Source organism: Phocoena sinus, chromosome 5 (assembly GCF_008692025.1).
Source record: "Phocoena sinus isolate mPhoSin1 chromosome 5, mPhoSin1.pri, whole genome shotgun sequence".
NCBI lineage: Eukaryota > Metazoa > Chordata > Mammalia > Artiodactyla > Phocoenidae > Phocoena > Phocoena sinus.
Genome location: NC_045767.1, coordinates 135,057,549 through 135,075,541, shown reverse-complemented (window position 1 = coordinate 135,075,541; position 17,993 = coordinate 135,057,549). Strand labels below are relative to the sequence as shown.

General features: G+C 38.4%; 1 protein-coding gene across 3 annotated transcripts in view; it reads right to left on the bottom strand.

Moving 5' to 3' along the window:
* Nucleotides 1-17,993, bottom strand: part of FSTL5 (follistatin like 5) — a 728,230-nt gene that overhangs the window by 652,595 nt on the left and 57,642 nt on the right. For all 3 annotated transcript variants that reach the window (XM_032633746.1, XM_032633747.1, XM_032633745.1), the window contains exon 2: nt 11,554-11,695. In XM_032633746.1, coding sequence (XP_032489637.1) covers nt 11,554-11,679 — 126 coding nt within the window. In that variant the 5' untranslated portion in view covers nt 11,680-11,695. The remainder of the gene's footprint in view (nt 1-11,553; nt 11,696-17,993) is intronic.

Sequence of the window (17,993 nt, the reverse complement as noted above, 5' to 3'; positions counted from 1 at the left end):
CAGCTTTCTTTTGGTTTCCATTTGCATGGAATATCTTTTTCCATCCCCTTACTTTCAGTCTGTATGTGTCTCTAGTTCTGAAGTGGGTCTCTTGTAGACAGCATATATAAGGGTCTTGTTTTTGTATCCATTCAGCCAATCTGTGTCTTTTGGTGGGAGCATTTAGTCCATTTACATTTAAGGTAATTATCGATATGTATGTTCCTATTTCCATTTTATATATTGTTTTGGGTTCGCTACTATAGGTCTTTTCCTTCTCTTGTGTTTCGTGTCTAGAGAAGTTCCTTTAGCATTTGTTGTAAAGCTGGTTTGGTGGTGCTGAACTCTCTCAGCTTTTGCTTGTCTGTAAAGGTTTTAATTTCTCCATCAAATGTGAATGAGATCCTTGCTGGGTAGAGTAGTCTTGGTTGCAGGCTATTCTCCTTCAGCACTTTCAGTATGTCCTGCCACTCCCTTCTGGCTTGTAGGGTTTCTGCTGAGAGATCAGCTGTTAACCTTATGGGGATTCCCTTGTGTGTTATTTGTTGTTTTTCCCTTGCTGCTTTTAATATGCTTTCTTTGTATTTAATTTTTGACAGTTTGATTAATATGTGTCTTGGCGTGTTTCTCCTTGTATTTATCCTGTATGGGACCCTCTGTGCTTCCTGGACTTGATTAACTATTTCCTTTCCCATATTAGGGAAGTTTTCAACTATAATCTCTTCAAATATTTTCTCAGTCCCTTTCTTTCTTTCTTCTTCTTCTGGAACCCCTATAATTCGAATGTTGGTGCGTTTCATGTTGTCCCAGAGGTCTCTGAGACTGTCCTCAGTTCTTTTCATTCTTTTTTCTTTATTCTGCTCTGCAGTAGTTATTTCCACTACTTTATCTTCCAGGTCACTTATCCGTTCTTCTGCCTCAGTTATTCTGCTATTGATCCTATCTAGAGTGATTTTAATTTCATTTATTGCATTGTTCATCGTTGCTTGTTTCATCTTTAGTTCTTGTAGGTCCTTGTTAACTGTTTCTTGCATTTTGTCCATTCTACTTCCAAGATTTCGGATCATCCTTACTATCATTATTCTGAATTCTTTTTCAGGTAGATTGCCTATTTCCTCTTCATTTGTTAGGTCTGGTGGGTTTTTATCTTGCTCCTTCATCTGCTGTGTGTTTTTCTGTCTTCTCATTTTGCTTATCTTACTGTGTTTGGGGTCTCCTTTTTGCAGGCTGCACTTTCGTAGTTCCCGTTGTTTTTGATGTCTGTCTCCAGTGGCTAAGGTTGTTTCAGTGGGTTGTGTAGGCTTCCTGGTGGAGGGGACTAGTGCCTGTGTTGTGCTGGATGAGGCTGGATCTTGTCTCTCTAGTGGGCAGGTTCACGTCTGGTGGTGTGTTTTGGGGTGTCTGTGGCCTTATTATGATTTTAGGCAGCCTCTCTGCTAATGGGTGGGGTTGTGTTCCTGTTTTGCTAGTTGTTTGGCATAGGTTGTCCAGCACTGTGGCTTGCTGGTCGTTGAGTGAAGCTGGGTGCTGGTGTTAAGATGGAGGTCTCTGGGAGATTTCCACCGTTTAATATTATGTGGAGCTGGGAGGTCTCTTGTTGACCAGTGTCCTGAAGTTGGCTCTCCTACCTCAGAGGCAGAGCCCTGACTCCTGGCTGGAGCACCAAGAGCCTTTCATCCACACAGCTCAGAATAAAAGGGAGAAAAAGTAGGGAGAATTAGTAGAAGTATGAGTAAAGAAAGAAGGAAAGGAGGAAAGGAAGGAAGGAAGAAAGAAGCAAAGAAGGAAAGAAAGGAGGGAGGGAGGGAGGGAGGGAGGAAGGAGGGAAAGAAGGAAAAAAGACAGAAAGAAAGATGATACAGTAAAAATAAAATAAAGTATAATATAGTTATTGAATTAAAAAATATTTAGAAAAAAAAAAAAAGGGACGGATAGAACCTTAGGACAAATGTTGGAAGCAAAGCTATACAGAGAAAATCTTACACAGAAGCATACACATACACCTTCACAAAAAGAGGTAAAGGGGGATAAATCATAAATCCTGCTCCCTGAGACCACCTCCTCAATTTGGGGTGATTCGTTGTCTAAAGGAGGGAAGGAAGGAAGGAAAGAAAGAAAGAACGAAGGTAAAGTATAATAAAGTTATTACAATTAAACTTAATTATTAAGAAAAAGAATTTTTAACAAAAAGTCATGGACGGATAGAGCCCTAGGACAAATGGTGGAAGCAAGAGTATACAGACAGGATCTCACACAGAAGCATACACGTACACATTCACAAAAAGAGGAAAAGGGAAAAAAATCATAGATCTCGCTCCTAAATTCCACCTCTTCAATTTGGGATCATTCCTTGTCTATTCAGGTATTCCACAGATGCAGGGTATATCAAGTTGATTGTGGAGCTTTAATCCGCTGCTTCTGTGGCTGCTGGGAGAGATTTCCCTTTCTCTTCTTTGTTCTCACAGCTCACAGGAGCTCAGCTTTGGATTTGGCCCTGCCTCTGCGTGTAGGTCGCTGGAGGGCGTCTGTTTTTTCGCTCAGACAGGACGGGGTTAAAGGAGCCGCTGATTCGGGGCCTCCGGCTCACTCAGGCCGGGGGTTGGGGGATGGGGGAAGGAGGGGCACTGCGTGCGGGGCGGGCCTGCGGCTGCAGAGGCAGCGTGACGTTGCGGCAGAGGCCGGCGTGATGTTGCACCAGCCTGAGACCCGCCGTGCGTACTCCCGGGGAAGTTGTCCCTGGATCCCGGGAACCTGGCAGTGGCGGGCTGCACAGGCTCCGCGGAAGAGGGGTGTGGAGAGTGACCTGTGCTCGCACACAGGCCCCTTGGTGGCGGCAGCAGCAGCCTTAGCGTCTCCCGCCCGTCTCTGGGGTCCGCGGTTTTAGCTGCGGCTCGCGCCCGTCTCTGGGGTTTGCGCTTTCAGCCGCGGCTCGCGCCCGTCTCGGGGGCTCGCGCCTTCAGCCGCGGCTCGCGCCCGTCTCTGGGGTTCGCGCTTTTAGCCGCGGCTCGCGCCCGTCTCTGGAGTTCCTTTAAGCAGCGCTCTTAAACCCCTCTCCTCGCGCACCAGGAAACAAAGAGGGAAGAAAAAGTCTCTTGCCTCTTCGGCAGGTGCAGGCTTTTCCCCGAACTCCCTCCCGGCTAGTCGTGGTGCACTAACCCCTTCAGGCTATGTTCAAGCCGCCAACCCCAGTCCTCTCCCTGAGCTCCGTCCAAAACCAAAACCCGAGCCTCAGCTCGCAGCCCCGCCCGCCCCGGCGGGTGAGCAGACAAGCCACTCGGGCTGGTGAGTGCCGGTCAGCATCGATCGTCTGTGCAGGAATCTCCCCGCTTTGCCCTCCGCACCCGTCGCTGTGCACTACTCCGCGGTCCCGAAACTACCCCCTCTGCCTCCCGCAGTCTCCGCCCGCGGAGGGGCTTCCTAGTGTGTGGGAACTTTTCCTCCTTCACAGCTCCCTCCCACTGGTGCAGGTGCCGTCCTTATTCTTTTGTCTCTGTTTTTTCTTTTGCCCTACCCAGTTACGTGGGGAGTTTCTTGCCTTTTGGGAGGTCTGAGGTCTTCTGCCAGCCTTCAGTAGGAGTTCTGTAGGAGTTGTTCCACGTGTGGATGTATTTCTGGTGTATCCGTGGGGAGGAAGGCGATCTCCGCGTCTTACTCTTCCGCCATCTTCAAGGTCCCCCCCCATCTGTATGTCTTCTTTGGAGAAAAGTCTATTTAGATTTTCTGCCCATTTGGATTGGATTGTTTATATATATATATATATATATATATATGTAAATATATATGTGTAAATATATATATATAGAGAGAGAGAGAGAGAGAGAGAGCTGTATGAGCAGTTTCTATATTTTGGATATTAATCACTTGTCAGTTGCATCATTTGCAAATATTTTCTCCCATTTTATAGGGTGCCTTTTCATTTTGTTTCTGGTTTCTTTTGCTGTGCAAAAGCTTTTAAGTTTAATTAGGTCCCATTTGTTCATTTTTGTTTTTATTTCCATTACTCTAGGAGACGAATCCAAAAAGATATTGCTGCAATGGATGTCAAAGAGTGTTCTGCCTACATTTTTCTAGAGGAGTTTTATAGCATCTGGTCTTACATTTAGGTCTTTAATCCATTTTCAGTTTATCATTGTGTATGGTGTTACAGAATGTTCTAATTTCATTCTTTTACATATAGCTGTCCAGTTTTCCCAGCACCACTTATTGAAGAGAGTGTCTTTTCTCCACTATATATTCTTGCCTCCTTTTTTGTAGATTAATTGATCATAGGTGCATGGGTTTATTTCTGGGCTTTCTATCCTGTTCCATTGATCTATATGTCTGTTTTTGTGCTGGCACCATACTGTTTTGACTACTGTAGCTTTGCAGTATACTCTGAAGTCAGGGATAGTGATTCCTCCCGCTCCATTCTTCTTTCTCAAGATTGCTTTGCCTATTAGGGGTCTTTTGTGTTTCCATACAAATTAAAAAAAATTTTGTTCTAGTTATGTGAAGAAAGCCAAGAAATGCAAATCAAAACTACAATGAGGTATCACCTCACACCTGTCAGAATGTCCATCATCAAAAAGTCTACAACTTGTAATAACTAATAAGTGCTAGGGAGGGTGTGGAGAAAAAGGAACCCTCCTACACTGTTGGTGGGAATGTAAATTTGTACAGCCAGTATGGAGAACAGTATGAAAGTTCCTTAAAAAACTAAAAATAGAGCTACCATATGATCCTGCAATTCCACTCCCGGCCATATATCTGGAGAAAAATATACATGCACTCCAATGTTCACAGCAGCACTATTTATAACAGCCAAGACATGGAACAACCTAAATGTACATTGCCAGATGAATGGATAAAGAAGATGTGGTATACTTATACAATGAAATATTACTCAGCCATAAAAAGAATGAAATAATGCCATATGCAGCAACATGGATGGGCCTACAGATTATCATACTAAGTGAAGTAAGCCAGACAGAGAAGGACGAATATCATATGATATCTTTTATATGTGGAATCTAAAAAGAAATGATACAAACAAACTTATATACAAAATAGAAATAGACTCACAGACATAGTAAACACTTATGGTCACTAATGCGGAAAAGTGGGGAAAGATAAATGTGGAGTTTGGGATTAACAGATATACACTATTATATATAAACCAGATAAACAAGGACCTACTGTATAGTGCAGGGAACTATACTCAATATTTTGTAATAACCTATAAGGGAAAACAATCTGAAAAAAATAGATATATATGTATATGTATAACTGAATCACTTTGCTGTGTACCTGAAACTAACATAAAATTATAAATCAACTATACTTCAATAAAAAAACATAAAAAGTCATAGATTTATTAATAATAATAAACCACTAAGATATATATGGAATAAATATATATATTAATTAATTCCTTAACATTTACTTAATTAATCATTCCACCATGATGTCTTTACTTCCCTCATCACGACCATTTTTGCTCTTACATAATGGTCCAAATTGATTCTTGACCTCTGCAAAATAGATTCACATTTTAAAGGGCCTTCCCTTGAACATGCTGGAAGCAGTAAGATATTTCAGATGGAATAGCACAATTTTTAGTCAGTCAGGAAATAATGCTCCTGGGTTTGCCCAAAGGTTTCTATCCTCTGAGCAGTCACGGTTTTGATGTGTTGTTTAATGTTTTTCTCCTTCCCTAGAGTTCTCTCCTGCCACTCTTCACCAATCCACATCTATCAATCTTTTAATACCAAAAGTAAAAGATCACCTCCCACAAACAACTTCTTAGAATTATAGTGCACTGCCATGCATAGCAACACTCTCTGGACTTATTAAATTATGCAAACTCTTTGCTCCATTTGCACGGTAACTACTTTCATAGACTAACATTTTGATTTAGGAAGTAAAGGGATAGTAATGCAATTTTGGTTTGCTCTGCACTATAAAGCTGGGCATCACATTCTCTGGCCACATAAACATGTAAGCTATTTAAGATATTTCAGTGGTCCCACTAGGTATACTCAAAGAGAACTCCTTACTGTCCTCATAAGATCTTCCCTCTAGCTTGGCTTTGATTACCAGTATCAGCAAACAATGCAGCAGGTGTGATCAGTGCTGTAGGTAAGAAAAAGGATTTAAGATAAGGCACCGACCCTGACAGGATTTACAGTGAACTGACTAGGGTAATATGCTGAAATATTAGTACATGCATATTACAGGTTTGTGACTACAACAGGAGTTTTAATTGTGATAGGAAATTATGACTCAGCAGGAAACAGAGAGAAGAAAGAAATATTGGATGAAAGAGAGGAAGAAAAGTATAGGAATGGAAATGAAAAAAAAATACCAAGACAGTAGAGGAAAAGGAGCCCAGAATTTGTGGTTAGATGATAGGAGTTTACATTCTAGTTCTCTCTTTATTGGTGAGAACAGACTGGTTATGCTGAGATAGCAAACAACTCCCAAGTCTCAGTGGTTTAAAACAGAAGATTTTCCCCTAATTTCACATTTCAATTTTAATAATATCATTTGGATAAACAGAAATAATACTCCATGCATCGCAGGATTATCGCAGAATTAAATTACAACAATGTATATGAAAGTACGTAGTGCAATATAAGTATGCAATGTTCACTAACTGCCAGTGTGTTTCACTCATCCTAGTTGATTCAGACACTTAGGATGATTTAAGCAGACACCACCTTGATCAGATGCTGTTTGTCATGCTAGAAGAAAAAGGGAATTCAGGAAGATTTTACAATTGGGATCAAATGTTCAGCCCAGATGCATTTCATGTCACTTCTTACAATTCATTAGCCAGAAGCAGACACATAGTCACATCAACCACAAAGGGACCAAGACATAATATCGTGCCTCACTACTATGTGATCGGAATGCAGAGAGAACAGGAAATACACAGCACACAGATCAAATTACTACAAAAATTACTCACTGCGGAATGGGCATTAATATATATAGACTCTGCATTAAATCCTAAATCCTGCTTCCTAACATTATAAGGGTGTTGAATTAAACAATTACTAAACATTTTTAAGCCCAATTTTCTTATTTATCAAATGGTAATAAAACCACTTATGACGTGAAAATCTTCATATAATTAAACCAATGTATAGAATAAAGCTAACAGAGTACCTGGTATACAGTCAATGCCCTGTGAGACTATGTTCTGTATGGGCTGCTCTGAGTATACAAATTCTGGAGATGGCTTAAAATTTGGGAGACTACAGGGAATTTTCTCACGAATGCACATGGCAGCCGATAGTTACTACTATGCTCAACACCCAGACTCCTAGCAACAGACCAGCAGTTAGGGTGGTGACTATTGCTTCCTAGTGAGACTTCATTGGGAGACTGGCTAAACCAGAGCTACAGCAACCTTCAGAAGAAGGCATTCAATCTGGCCAAGAAAATGGAGGTGGGAACACTGTGGTTGTGCTTATGGAAGGGCAGGAGGAACAACCTGAACGAACAAGAGATGTTTCTCGTTGAAGTTAACGTCACATTGCTTTACTACCATCATCAGCTTTATGCTTTTCTCGCCCTTCTTCCCCATCTGTGGTCTACCTATGCTTTTATCTACCTCTTACTAATTTCATTCATTCTGTCTGTTCCCCTCTCCTCTCCTTGGGAAAGTAACTTTTCCTCTCTGATTTTAATAATATCATTTGGATAAACAGGAATAATATTCCCTGCATCCCAGGATTACTGTAGAATTAAATTACAACCATTAATGTATATGAAAGTACACAGTGCAATATAAGTATGCAATGGTTATTTTAAAATAATAATGAAGAGCCACTATTTGGATTTGCATTTTGTAACTGTATTTTTCAATTTTACACTGCTAATGAATTCCTACTCTTAAGTTCAACAAATACTTGTTGGGTAAACACATTGGGTGAAACACAGGATCAGCTCCCTTAGATATATATTATGGACTATAATTAAGATTCTATAATTAGCATGATGGATTTATGTTACTCATTTTTATCTTGAGACAGACAAATATATTTGTAATCACATTTGTGTGTATATAGAGTTGTAAATGATATAACTATGTACATATGTTTATAATTATATCTACACTATTTCTATCTAATATGACAAATAATTCTCACATTTCAGTTTTTGCTCCCAAAAGGGGATTCATTATACAGTTAACACACAAATATTTGATAAAAATGAATTCTGTACATACATTTGTCCAGATTCAAGGTACAGACACCTCTCTGGGGAAAATGTGGATTGGTTAATCAGAACTCAGTATCTATCATATCTATTATTTTATAGTTTTGTAGTTAATAACTAATATTTAATACTAGTGACACCTATCCAAAGGTTTAGAGAGGTTACTATTCTTTGCAATTCAAATAAAACTATATAGGTTAAAAAATAACAAATAAGAGAAAATCAATTTATGTAATGCTATTAAAATAACGTATTTAAAAAATTTATTAAGTATAGCTCTATTGATTTTACTCTGGTAAAATGGTAGAAAAAGAAATTATTTCTGATTTATTAATTATAATAATATAATTATATATGTATATCATCTTGATTTAAGCCTTATTCTAGCCAACAGATGGAATCATTCATTCTACATGTATTTGTTTCTTGTTTACCATGTGCCACATACTGTTCTAGGTGCTGTGTTATAGCAACATGAATAGTAGCTTATATCATAATGGAAAGAAACATCCAACAAACTAATAAATAATTAAAATAGATATCTTGCAAATAGTGATGTATTCTATGAGTGGAAATAAGAAATGGAGACACAGACGTAGAGAACAAACGTATGGATACCAAGGGGGGAAGGGGAGGTGGGATGAACTAGGAGTTAGGGATTGACATATATACACTACTGATACTATGTATAAAATAGATAACTGATGAGAACCTACTGTATAGCACAGGGAACACTACTCAATGTACTGTGATGACCTAAATGGGAAGCAAATCCAAAAAAGAGGAGATATGTGTGTATGTATAGCTGATTCACTTTGTTGTAGTGTAGAAACTAACACATTATAAACTATACTCCAATAAAAATTTTAAAATAAACAAATAAATAAATATGAGAGAAGAGTACAGAAGAAAACGTTTTACAAAACTATTTAGAATATCAGTAAGAAGACTAGAAAAGGTCCTTCCTATTTAAGACCAAAAAAAAAAAAATGGACATAAAAAGTTTAGAACCTCTGGGACTAATTAATAAAAGCTTATTTCCCAGCAAAAAGAAATAAAAGAAAAAAGAAAGAAAAGAAATCAAACAGGGGATCTAGGGAATGTCTATGTTTGTCCCATTTTCAATTATGGTTTGGGAAAGCCTAACAAAGTAGCATGTGAACCTAACTGGAATGAAAGCAGTGGAAAAAGGATGACCAGGTATCCCTGGGATTCAAACAGTGACTGATATAAACAAAAATAAATAGTATAATGTGATTAGTCTTCAAGGTCTTGGGGAAGGAAAAGTAGATCCCAGTGGCTGGGTCAGGGGTTGATAGTGTGTGGAAAGTATCTTGTGGGGCTTTGCAGGAACTTGCACAGCTCAGGGTGCTTTTTTATTCCTGTCAAATACACAGGTTTACACACACACACACACACACAAAGTCACAGAATGCCTCTATAGCTTCATGTCACCTCTGTCTCACATCATTTGAAAGTTAGGTATTACATAGCATTCTCTGCTCTCCGCTTCTACATACTAGCAATCATGTATTGTCTCTAATTATTTTGGGCTAAAGACACAGAGATGGAAAAGATTGGGAGGTGACTGATCATTTTGGGTGGGTATCAGTCTCTCTAAAACAGGTTTAACTCATTGTGTTGTTTCATTTCCTTAAAGGTTTCTTAAGTCACACAGCAGTGCAGGATAAGAAATTTATCTTCAACGTCCAAATTTAATTCAAAATTATTTATAAATAATACATAAAAATCTGTGGTTTATATTTAGCAGGGGAACAGTCAAAACTCCTAGTCATGCATTCTACCTGTCATTTTTCTGCCATCGATTCAATTAAACAGTATCTACTATATTCATGGCACCAGGAATGAAAAGATTAGAAAGGCACAGTTTCTGACCTAAAGACACATAACATAGGGCAGACACAAAGCATGGAATAAATATTCACTGGGTCTGTAACAGTATGAGTCAAACGTTGAATTAATAATGTGTTTTGAGAGCATTCATAAAGGAGTTATTATTTCTAAGTTTGGGGCAGTGATAAAACTTATTGTTAGTCCATGAAGTAGGGGAAACAAATGATATTTGAAAGATAGTGGAACGAGGCCAATTCTCCAATTGTATTTATCCAGACTGAACACTTTAATAACTTATTTACTTTTACATGAGACTAAATTTCTACAATGATTTTTGACATTGAAGTATATTTTATATTTTACTTATTTTCTCTTTTATTCCTATCAAATCTATCCTGCATGTTATACCCTAGCCTACTGATATATTTAATAAATATATGCATTCAGAAAAATCCTTTAACATTCTAAGAATTTTTATTTCTCATCTATAGAATGAAAATAGATATGTCTTTATCAGTTTGTTTTGAAGATTAAATAAAATAATAAATTTAACAGCTTAGCCTAGTGTCTGGCACATTAAAATCCCAGTAAAGTTTAGCAATTTTATCAAAATACAATAATGTGATGAAAGAATTTCAGCAAAAATAAATGCCACTAGCATGTATTGAATGTAACGGAGGAAATTAATATAGTTATGTTTATTTCAAATGTTTTTTTAAAAGACAAGTAGTGTAAGAAATTTAAAATTACATATGTTCTTTTCAAAATCAGCATTTTTGTCTTTTTTCAGTTCTCTAGGAAAACCAAAATGTATTGTAAACTTATTTGATTGAATAAAATGTTGCTTTAGTATCTTATTTGCAGTATCATGATCTGTTATTAAAATAAAAGCACTAGCTTAATTTACTATAAGTATATAACCTATATAATTTATAGAATTCCTAAATGTCAACTTATTTTTTTCTTGAAAATATTTAACATAAATAAATGAAGTATTTTCTCAACATTAGACAACACAAAATTATGATTTTTGATGAACTTAAAATGTCTAATGATTTTTATAAAAACAAAAACTTTGCCAAACTATATATCTCTAGATGGCAGACATCCTTTTCTCTTTATCTTTATGAGAAATTCAAGAACATAACAGTATTGTTTTATTTTGAAAAGTTCTAAACTTAAAATTAATATCAAAATAATAGAAAGCATCTGGGTGATTAGGTCTTAACATATTTACTGATCTTTATAAATCCTTTACTATTACTTCACATGAACTTTTAATGACATATTTTTAAACTAGCCCATCTCTATAATTTGTGAAAAAGTATTTAATTCCCAAAGTTGTAAGCTTCCAAAAGTACTACCACTTCATGTTTTAAAATGTGATTTTTATGTAAATTATATTCTGAAAGCATATTCTGAAATAAGTGCTCCTAAGTGAGTAGTAAACCAGACAACCAATAGTTTAGTTCATAACCGCTAGACACTAGGAGCAAGTCCAGATGGGTACTGTACCTTGTGTCGCAACCTTATTAGAGGCTGATAAGATTTAAGGCCATATCCTGCTTCTTTGGTTGGCCTTCCTTCTGACTCCAGAAAAATGAATCCAAGAATCAAAACAGCTGACCAGCATTTAAACATCCTTATTGCTTTTCACCTGTGAAAATTAACATTGCAAATAATCAGAAAATACATTCTATATTGAATAAATGTATCAAGAAATATTCAATAGCAAATAGAAATCTTAATAGATCTAGTCAAAACCTGGCAGCAGTCGCCAACTGAATCCATAATAGGTAAGCATCTCTGAATAAAGATTATTATCTTCTTGATCATAACAAATATTGTTTGTTTTACTCATACAGCTTTACACAACATTGAATAAGTAGAAATTTAGGGGCCAATAAAAATGTACTGAGGAACAATTAATAAACACATGTTGAAAGAAAAATTTTTAAAAAGAGAGTAAACATTAAACAATGATAAATTTTCTAAGCATCCATACAGAATACAATTATCAACATATTTTTAAATTTCAAACTCCTCTTGGAGTGTATTTGATGAATAATGCTTAATAAAACTATAGCTATTATAATTTACTGGTAAATATTGGTGAGAGGTTGGTAAGATAGTCTTCTATGGTAAGTACTTAATAAACTGAGGTACAACAGAAATTATACAGATAGGTTATATCGAGTTATGAATGCATTTTACCAGTAGCACCTAAGAGGATGTTTCCTAGAAAATTGCTTTTTAAGTGCTTTAAACTAAAAGTCCTATGGCTCTTTCCACAGCTCTATATTCTTGGCTATAGCAGAGAAATTGTAAAATTGCATAAATTTATCACCATATAAACTCTCTAAGCCCTATTCCAAACAAGCAAATCTATGCTTTGACCTCAACTATATTCCACTTTACCACTTTCACATTTTTGTCACTATTGTGACTATAGGAGGAGCTTTTTCTCCTCCTGTCTAATCCAATCTGGTCATCTGGCTTGAGAAATTTAGCCAACTGATTAACCCTGCTATTTAGTGTATTTAAACTCTGTCTCTAAATGATTTTCTTCCATCTTTAAATGTGTTCAAATCACCCTTATTTTAAGATAATTTCTCTTCTCCTCTACTTCTGAATTTTTGGAAGGAATTGTATATCTCATTCTATCCATTTTCTGACCAATCATGATTCTATCCTCATCACTCTATCAAAATAACATTTCTTTTTTTCAAAAAATGGTCACTTTACTTGATGTCTATAACATCCATCTCTTCTGTGTCTACAGAGTTTGTAAAATCGTCTTCTCAGTCCTCTTGCAAGTCATTCTACTCCTCTATTTTGCCATTATATATGACTTAATCCCATTAGCCATGTATGCTACTCCATTCACTCAGCCAGACATTCAACATAGTCTATGGTTTTAATTATATGTAGTCGCATTCAATCTCCAGATTGGTATGATTAGCCTGCTTAACAGCTCTGCCTTCATGTTTCTAAAGTAACTCCTCATAGTATACACATCCCTACATAAAGCCATGCTTTTGCAGACTCATTCATCCCTTTACTCAAGCCAGAAACAAAGGAGACATTTTTTGACATCTTAGTCTCCCTTACTCTCCATATTAAACCCATCTCTAAGTTCTATTAGTTCTACCTTCATATATATATATATCTCAAACATCAGTTCCTTTCCAAATCTACAGCCACAACCCTAGTTCAAGCTGTAGGTACCACCTCTCCCTTCAAATGCTCCAATCCCATCCTTCCTCGCCTTCCACACTTATGCACCTTCAATCCCTTCTCCACACAACAGCCTGATCAATCACGTTGAATCTAAACATCATGATGTTATTGCCTTTGCTAGTAACTTTGGGATATATACATTTATCCTTAAGATAAAAAACAAAACCACTGGTTCTTACAAGTTCCTACAGCATCTAGGCTCTGCATGTCTTACTCTTCTTTAAATAACTGTTCTCCAGCCTGACTAATTTCGTGCTGTTATTTGAACTTGTTTTGTCCATTCCTACTATGAGGCTTTTGTGTACTATTTTCTCCAATTGAAATACAATTATTTTCCCATTTATCACCCAAAGACCATCACACATCAAAAATGTCCCTTAGAATCCTTCCCCATAATACGAAGCCTGAGTTACATTTCTTAGTTACTCTGCTCATAGATCAGTATTCTTTCATTTCAGAGCATCTCTTTGTAATTATACAACATTAATATGATTACTTTAAAATGTATTCACAAGACTATATATCTGTCTCCTTCAAACTTCGTGGTTGCTGGAATCTGTTTTGTTTTGTTTTGTTTCCCCACCATTATATCATCTGGACCTACCAAATTGCCTTTCACCTACTGGACATACAGTGAATGAATGCATAAATGAATGTCATCTTGCATGCAAGGGAAACAAGAAAGAGCATGTTTTCCTGCATTCTGACAATTCTGAATGCAATTCCCATTTCCACTACTGTCACAAAACATCTGAAAACTAACCTGAGAAAACTAAATATTTTCATTTTCAATCCTTCCTTCTGTTGTCATTTTGACATATAATCTAATCCTTCTTCCAGAGGTAAATATTTGTTTATAAGACAACTGGATGGAATATTTCAAATTCAAGATAGAGACCGAGAATAAAGCGAACAGTTCAGGTGAAGGCATATTTTTTCAGAGCTCTGAATACTATGTTCCTTCTGTTGTGAAGCAGGAGAAGGAGGAAAGAGGCATGGCAACAATCCTGTAGCATTATGATTCTGGGTGAAGGTGAGGTCATAAATTTCCTAAAAGTGCTCACTTAAGGGTTTGTCTTTCTCTACCCTCCTTCTTTTCCCTGCCTAACCTCCCTCTAATTCTCTTTTGTGTGTGTGTGTGTATATATATATATATACACACACACACACACATATACAAAAAAAGATACATATATATATCCCACACGGAAAAGAGTTCATCTACTATAAAATACAGAACAAATGAACAGTTAATTAGGTGAATAAAAATCTCATAAATTTTGGGTGAGTGAACTTCTACACATTGATAATTAGATCAACAATCTGCTGAAATATATTTTCTGCCAAAAGGCAACAGGATAGGAATATCTACTTTAAGAAATTTCATTAGTTGAGAAAAATAAGTCAGTGTGTAAACCTTTGATGTAGTATTGATATATGCAACCTATTTATACTATTTTAATCTACTTTTCTGATACTCTAAACTGTGATTCATTTTTTTCTTCAGTGGTAGTCTTATGATTTTCAAGTCTAAAATTTCTTAAAAATACCAAGTTATACAAAAATAAGAATGTTTTATCTTATCAAAAGCTGTCATACATCTGGAGTGGTTTACTTGGTATTACGGATAAAGTAAAAAAGATTTAATATTAAAAGTCAGATAACATTTTTTTAGGAGATCTCTGATTTCTATTGCAGATAGACATTTGAGCTCAGCAGTAGAGAGTTAGACAAAGACTAGTTTCCGTGTTTATCTTCTGTGAATGGTACCTCATAAAATTTTCTCCATTGAAATATCACTAAGGAAAATACTTGAATTCAATTATATAGTAATCAAATGGCAACCTAAACATAAAGAAAGAAGGCTCTTCTCAAAGGATACTTAGAAAATAATTATTAGCTTCTTACTTCTCTTCATCTATAGAATCCAAAGGCGTTATTATTGCATTTTTTAAAGTTCACTTGTCCACAGAAGCTGTTCTGGAAATTTTAAATCAGCAATAATTGATCCCCTGATATACTGACTCATGAGCTCACTTTCTCGGTATAGTAACCTCTGACAACCTGTTAGGTTTTCATAATTAATTGGCAGTTTGTTGACAGCTCGGTAAGAACACTGAAAAGCATGTGACAAAAACAAACCAGCTGGAGCAGATGGTGTGATAATGATCCTATGACATTTCCTTCTAACCTCAACATTTATATGGAAGCATCAGAAAACAACCTATTAACTTAGAGAAAACAAAATGCATGTTACCTAAAAGGTATCTGCCTAGTATCATAGGTAACAAAGTTGGGACTTAAAAATGGTAACGGGGAAAGCTTGTTTTGGGAGGAGCTTCAAGATGGCGGAAGAATGAGACGCGGAGATCACCTTCCTCCCCACAGATACACCAGAAATACATCTACACGTGGAACAACTCCTACAGAACACCTACTGAACGCTGGCAGAAGACCTCAGACCTCCCAAAAGGCAAGAAACTCCCCACGTACCTGAGTAGGGCAAAAGAAAAAACAGAGACAAAGAATAGGGACGGGGCCTGCACCAGTGGGAGGGAGCCGTGAAGGAGGAAAGATTTCCACACACTAGGAGCCCCTTCGCGGGCGGAGACGCGGGAGGGAGGGGGGAAGCTTCGGAGCCGCGGAAGAGAGCACAACAACGGGTGCGGAGGACAAAGCACAGAGATTCCCACACAGACGATCGGGCCGACCGGCACTCACCAGCCTGAGAGGCTTGTCTGCTCCCCCGCCGGGGCGGGCGGGGCTGGGAGCTGAGGCTTGGGCTTCGGTCGGAGCGCCTGGAGAGGACTGGGGTTGGCGGCGTGAACACAGCCTGAAGGGGGCTAGTGCGCCACAGCTAGCCGGGAGGGAGTCCAGGGAAAACTCTGGACCTGCCGAAGAGGCAAGACTTTTTCTTGCCTCTTTGTTTCCTGGTGCGCGAGGAGAGGGGATTCAGAGAGCTGCTTAAAGGAGCTCCAGAGACGGGCGCGAGCCGCGGCTAAAAGCGCGGACTCCAGAGACGGGCTTGAGACGCTGCTGCTGCTGCTGCTGCTGCCGCCACCAAGAAGCCTGTGTGCGAGCACAGGTCACTCTCCACAACCCCCTTCCGAGAGCCTGTGCAGCCCGCCACTGCCACGGCCCGTGATCCAAGAACAACTTCCCCGGGAGAACGCACGGCGCGCATCAGGCTGCGGCAACGTCACGCCGCCTCTGACGCCGTAGGCTCGCCCCGCCTCTGTGCCTCTCACTCCGCCCCACCCCCACCCGGCCTGAGGGAGCCGAGCGGGCGCAGCAGCTGCTCCTTTAACCCCGTCCTGTCTGAGCGAAGAACAGACGCCCTCCGGCGACCTACCCACAGAGGCGGGTCCAAATCCAAAGCTGAGCCCCGGGAGCTTTACGAACAAAGAAGAGAAAGGGAAATCTCTCCCAGAAGACTCAGGAGCAGCAGATTAAATCTCCACAATCAAAGTGATGTACCGTGCATCTATGGAATACCTGAATAGACAATGAATCATCCCAAATTGAGGAGGTGGACTTTGGGAGCAAAGATATATATTTTTTGTCCCCTTGTTCTCTTTTTGTGAGTGTGTATGTATATGCTTCTGTGTGTAATTTTATCTGTATAGCTTTGCTTTCACCATTTGTCCTAGGGTTCTGTCTGTCCGTTTTTTTTTTTTTTTCAATTACTTAAAATTTTTGTTCTTAATAATTATTTTTTATTTTAATAACTATTTTATTCTACTTATTTTATTTTATTTTATCTTCTTCTTTCTTTCTTTCTTTTTTTCTCCCTTTTATTCTGAGCTGTGTGGATGAAAGGCTCTTGGTGCTCCAACCAGGCTTCAGGGCTGTGCCTCTGAGGTGGGAGAGCCAAGTTCAGGACACTGGTCCACAAGAGACCTCTGAGCTCCACGTAATATCAAACGGCGAAAATCTCCCAGAGATCTCCATCTCAACGCCAAGACCCAGCTTCACTCAATGACCAGCAAGCTACAGTGCTGGACACCCTATGCCAAACAACTAGCAAGACAAGAACACAACCCCACCCATTAGCAGAGAGGTTGCCTAAAATCATAATAAGGCCACCGACACCCCAAAACACACCACCGGACGTGGACCTGCCCACCAGAAAAACAAGATCCAGCCTCATCCACCAGAACACAGGCACTAGTTCCCTCCACCAGGAAGCCTACACAACCCACTGAACCAACTTTAGCCACTGGGGACAGACACAAAAAACAACGGGAGCTACGATCCTGCAGCCTGTGAAAAGGAGACCCCAAACACAGTAAGTTAAGCAAAATGAGAAGACAGAGAAACACACAGCAGATGAAGGAGCAAGGCAAAAACCCACCAGACCTAACAAATGAAGAGGAAATAGGCAGTCAACCTGAAAAAGAATTCAGAATAATGACAGTAAAGATGATCCAAAATCTTGGAAATAGAATGGAGAAAATACAAGAAATGTTTAACAAGGACCTAGAAGAACTACAGAGCAAACAAACAGAGATGAACAACACAATAAATGAAATTAAAAATTCTCTAGAAGGGATCAATAGCAGAATAACTGAGGCAGAAGAACGGATAAGTGACCTGGAAGATAAAATGGTGGAAATAAATACTGCAGAGCAGAATAAAGAAAAAAGAATGAAAAGAATTGAGGACAGTCTCAGAGACCTCTGGGACAACATTAAATGCACCAACATTCGAATTGT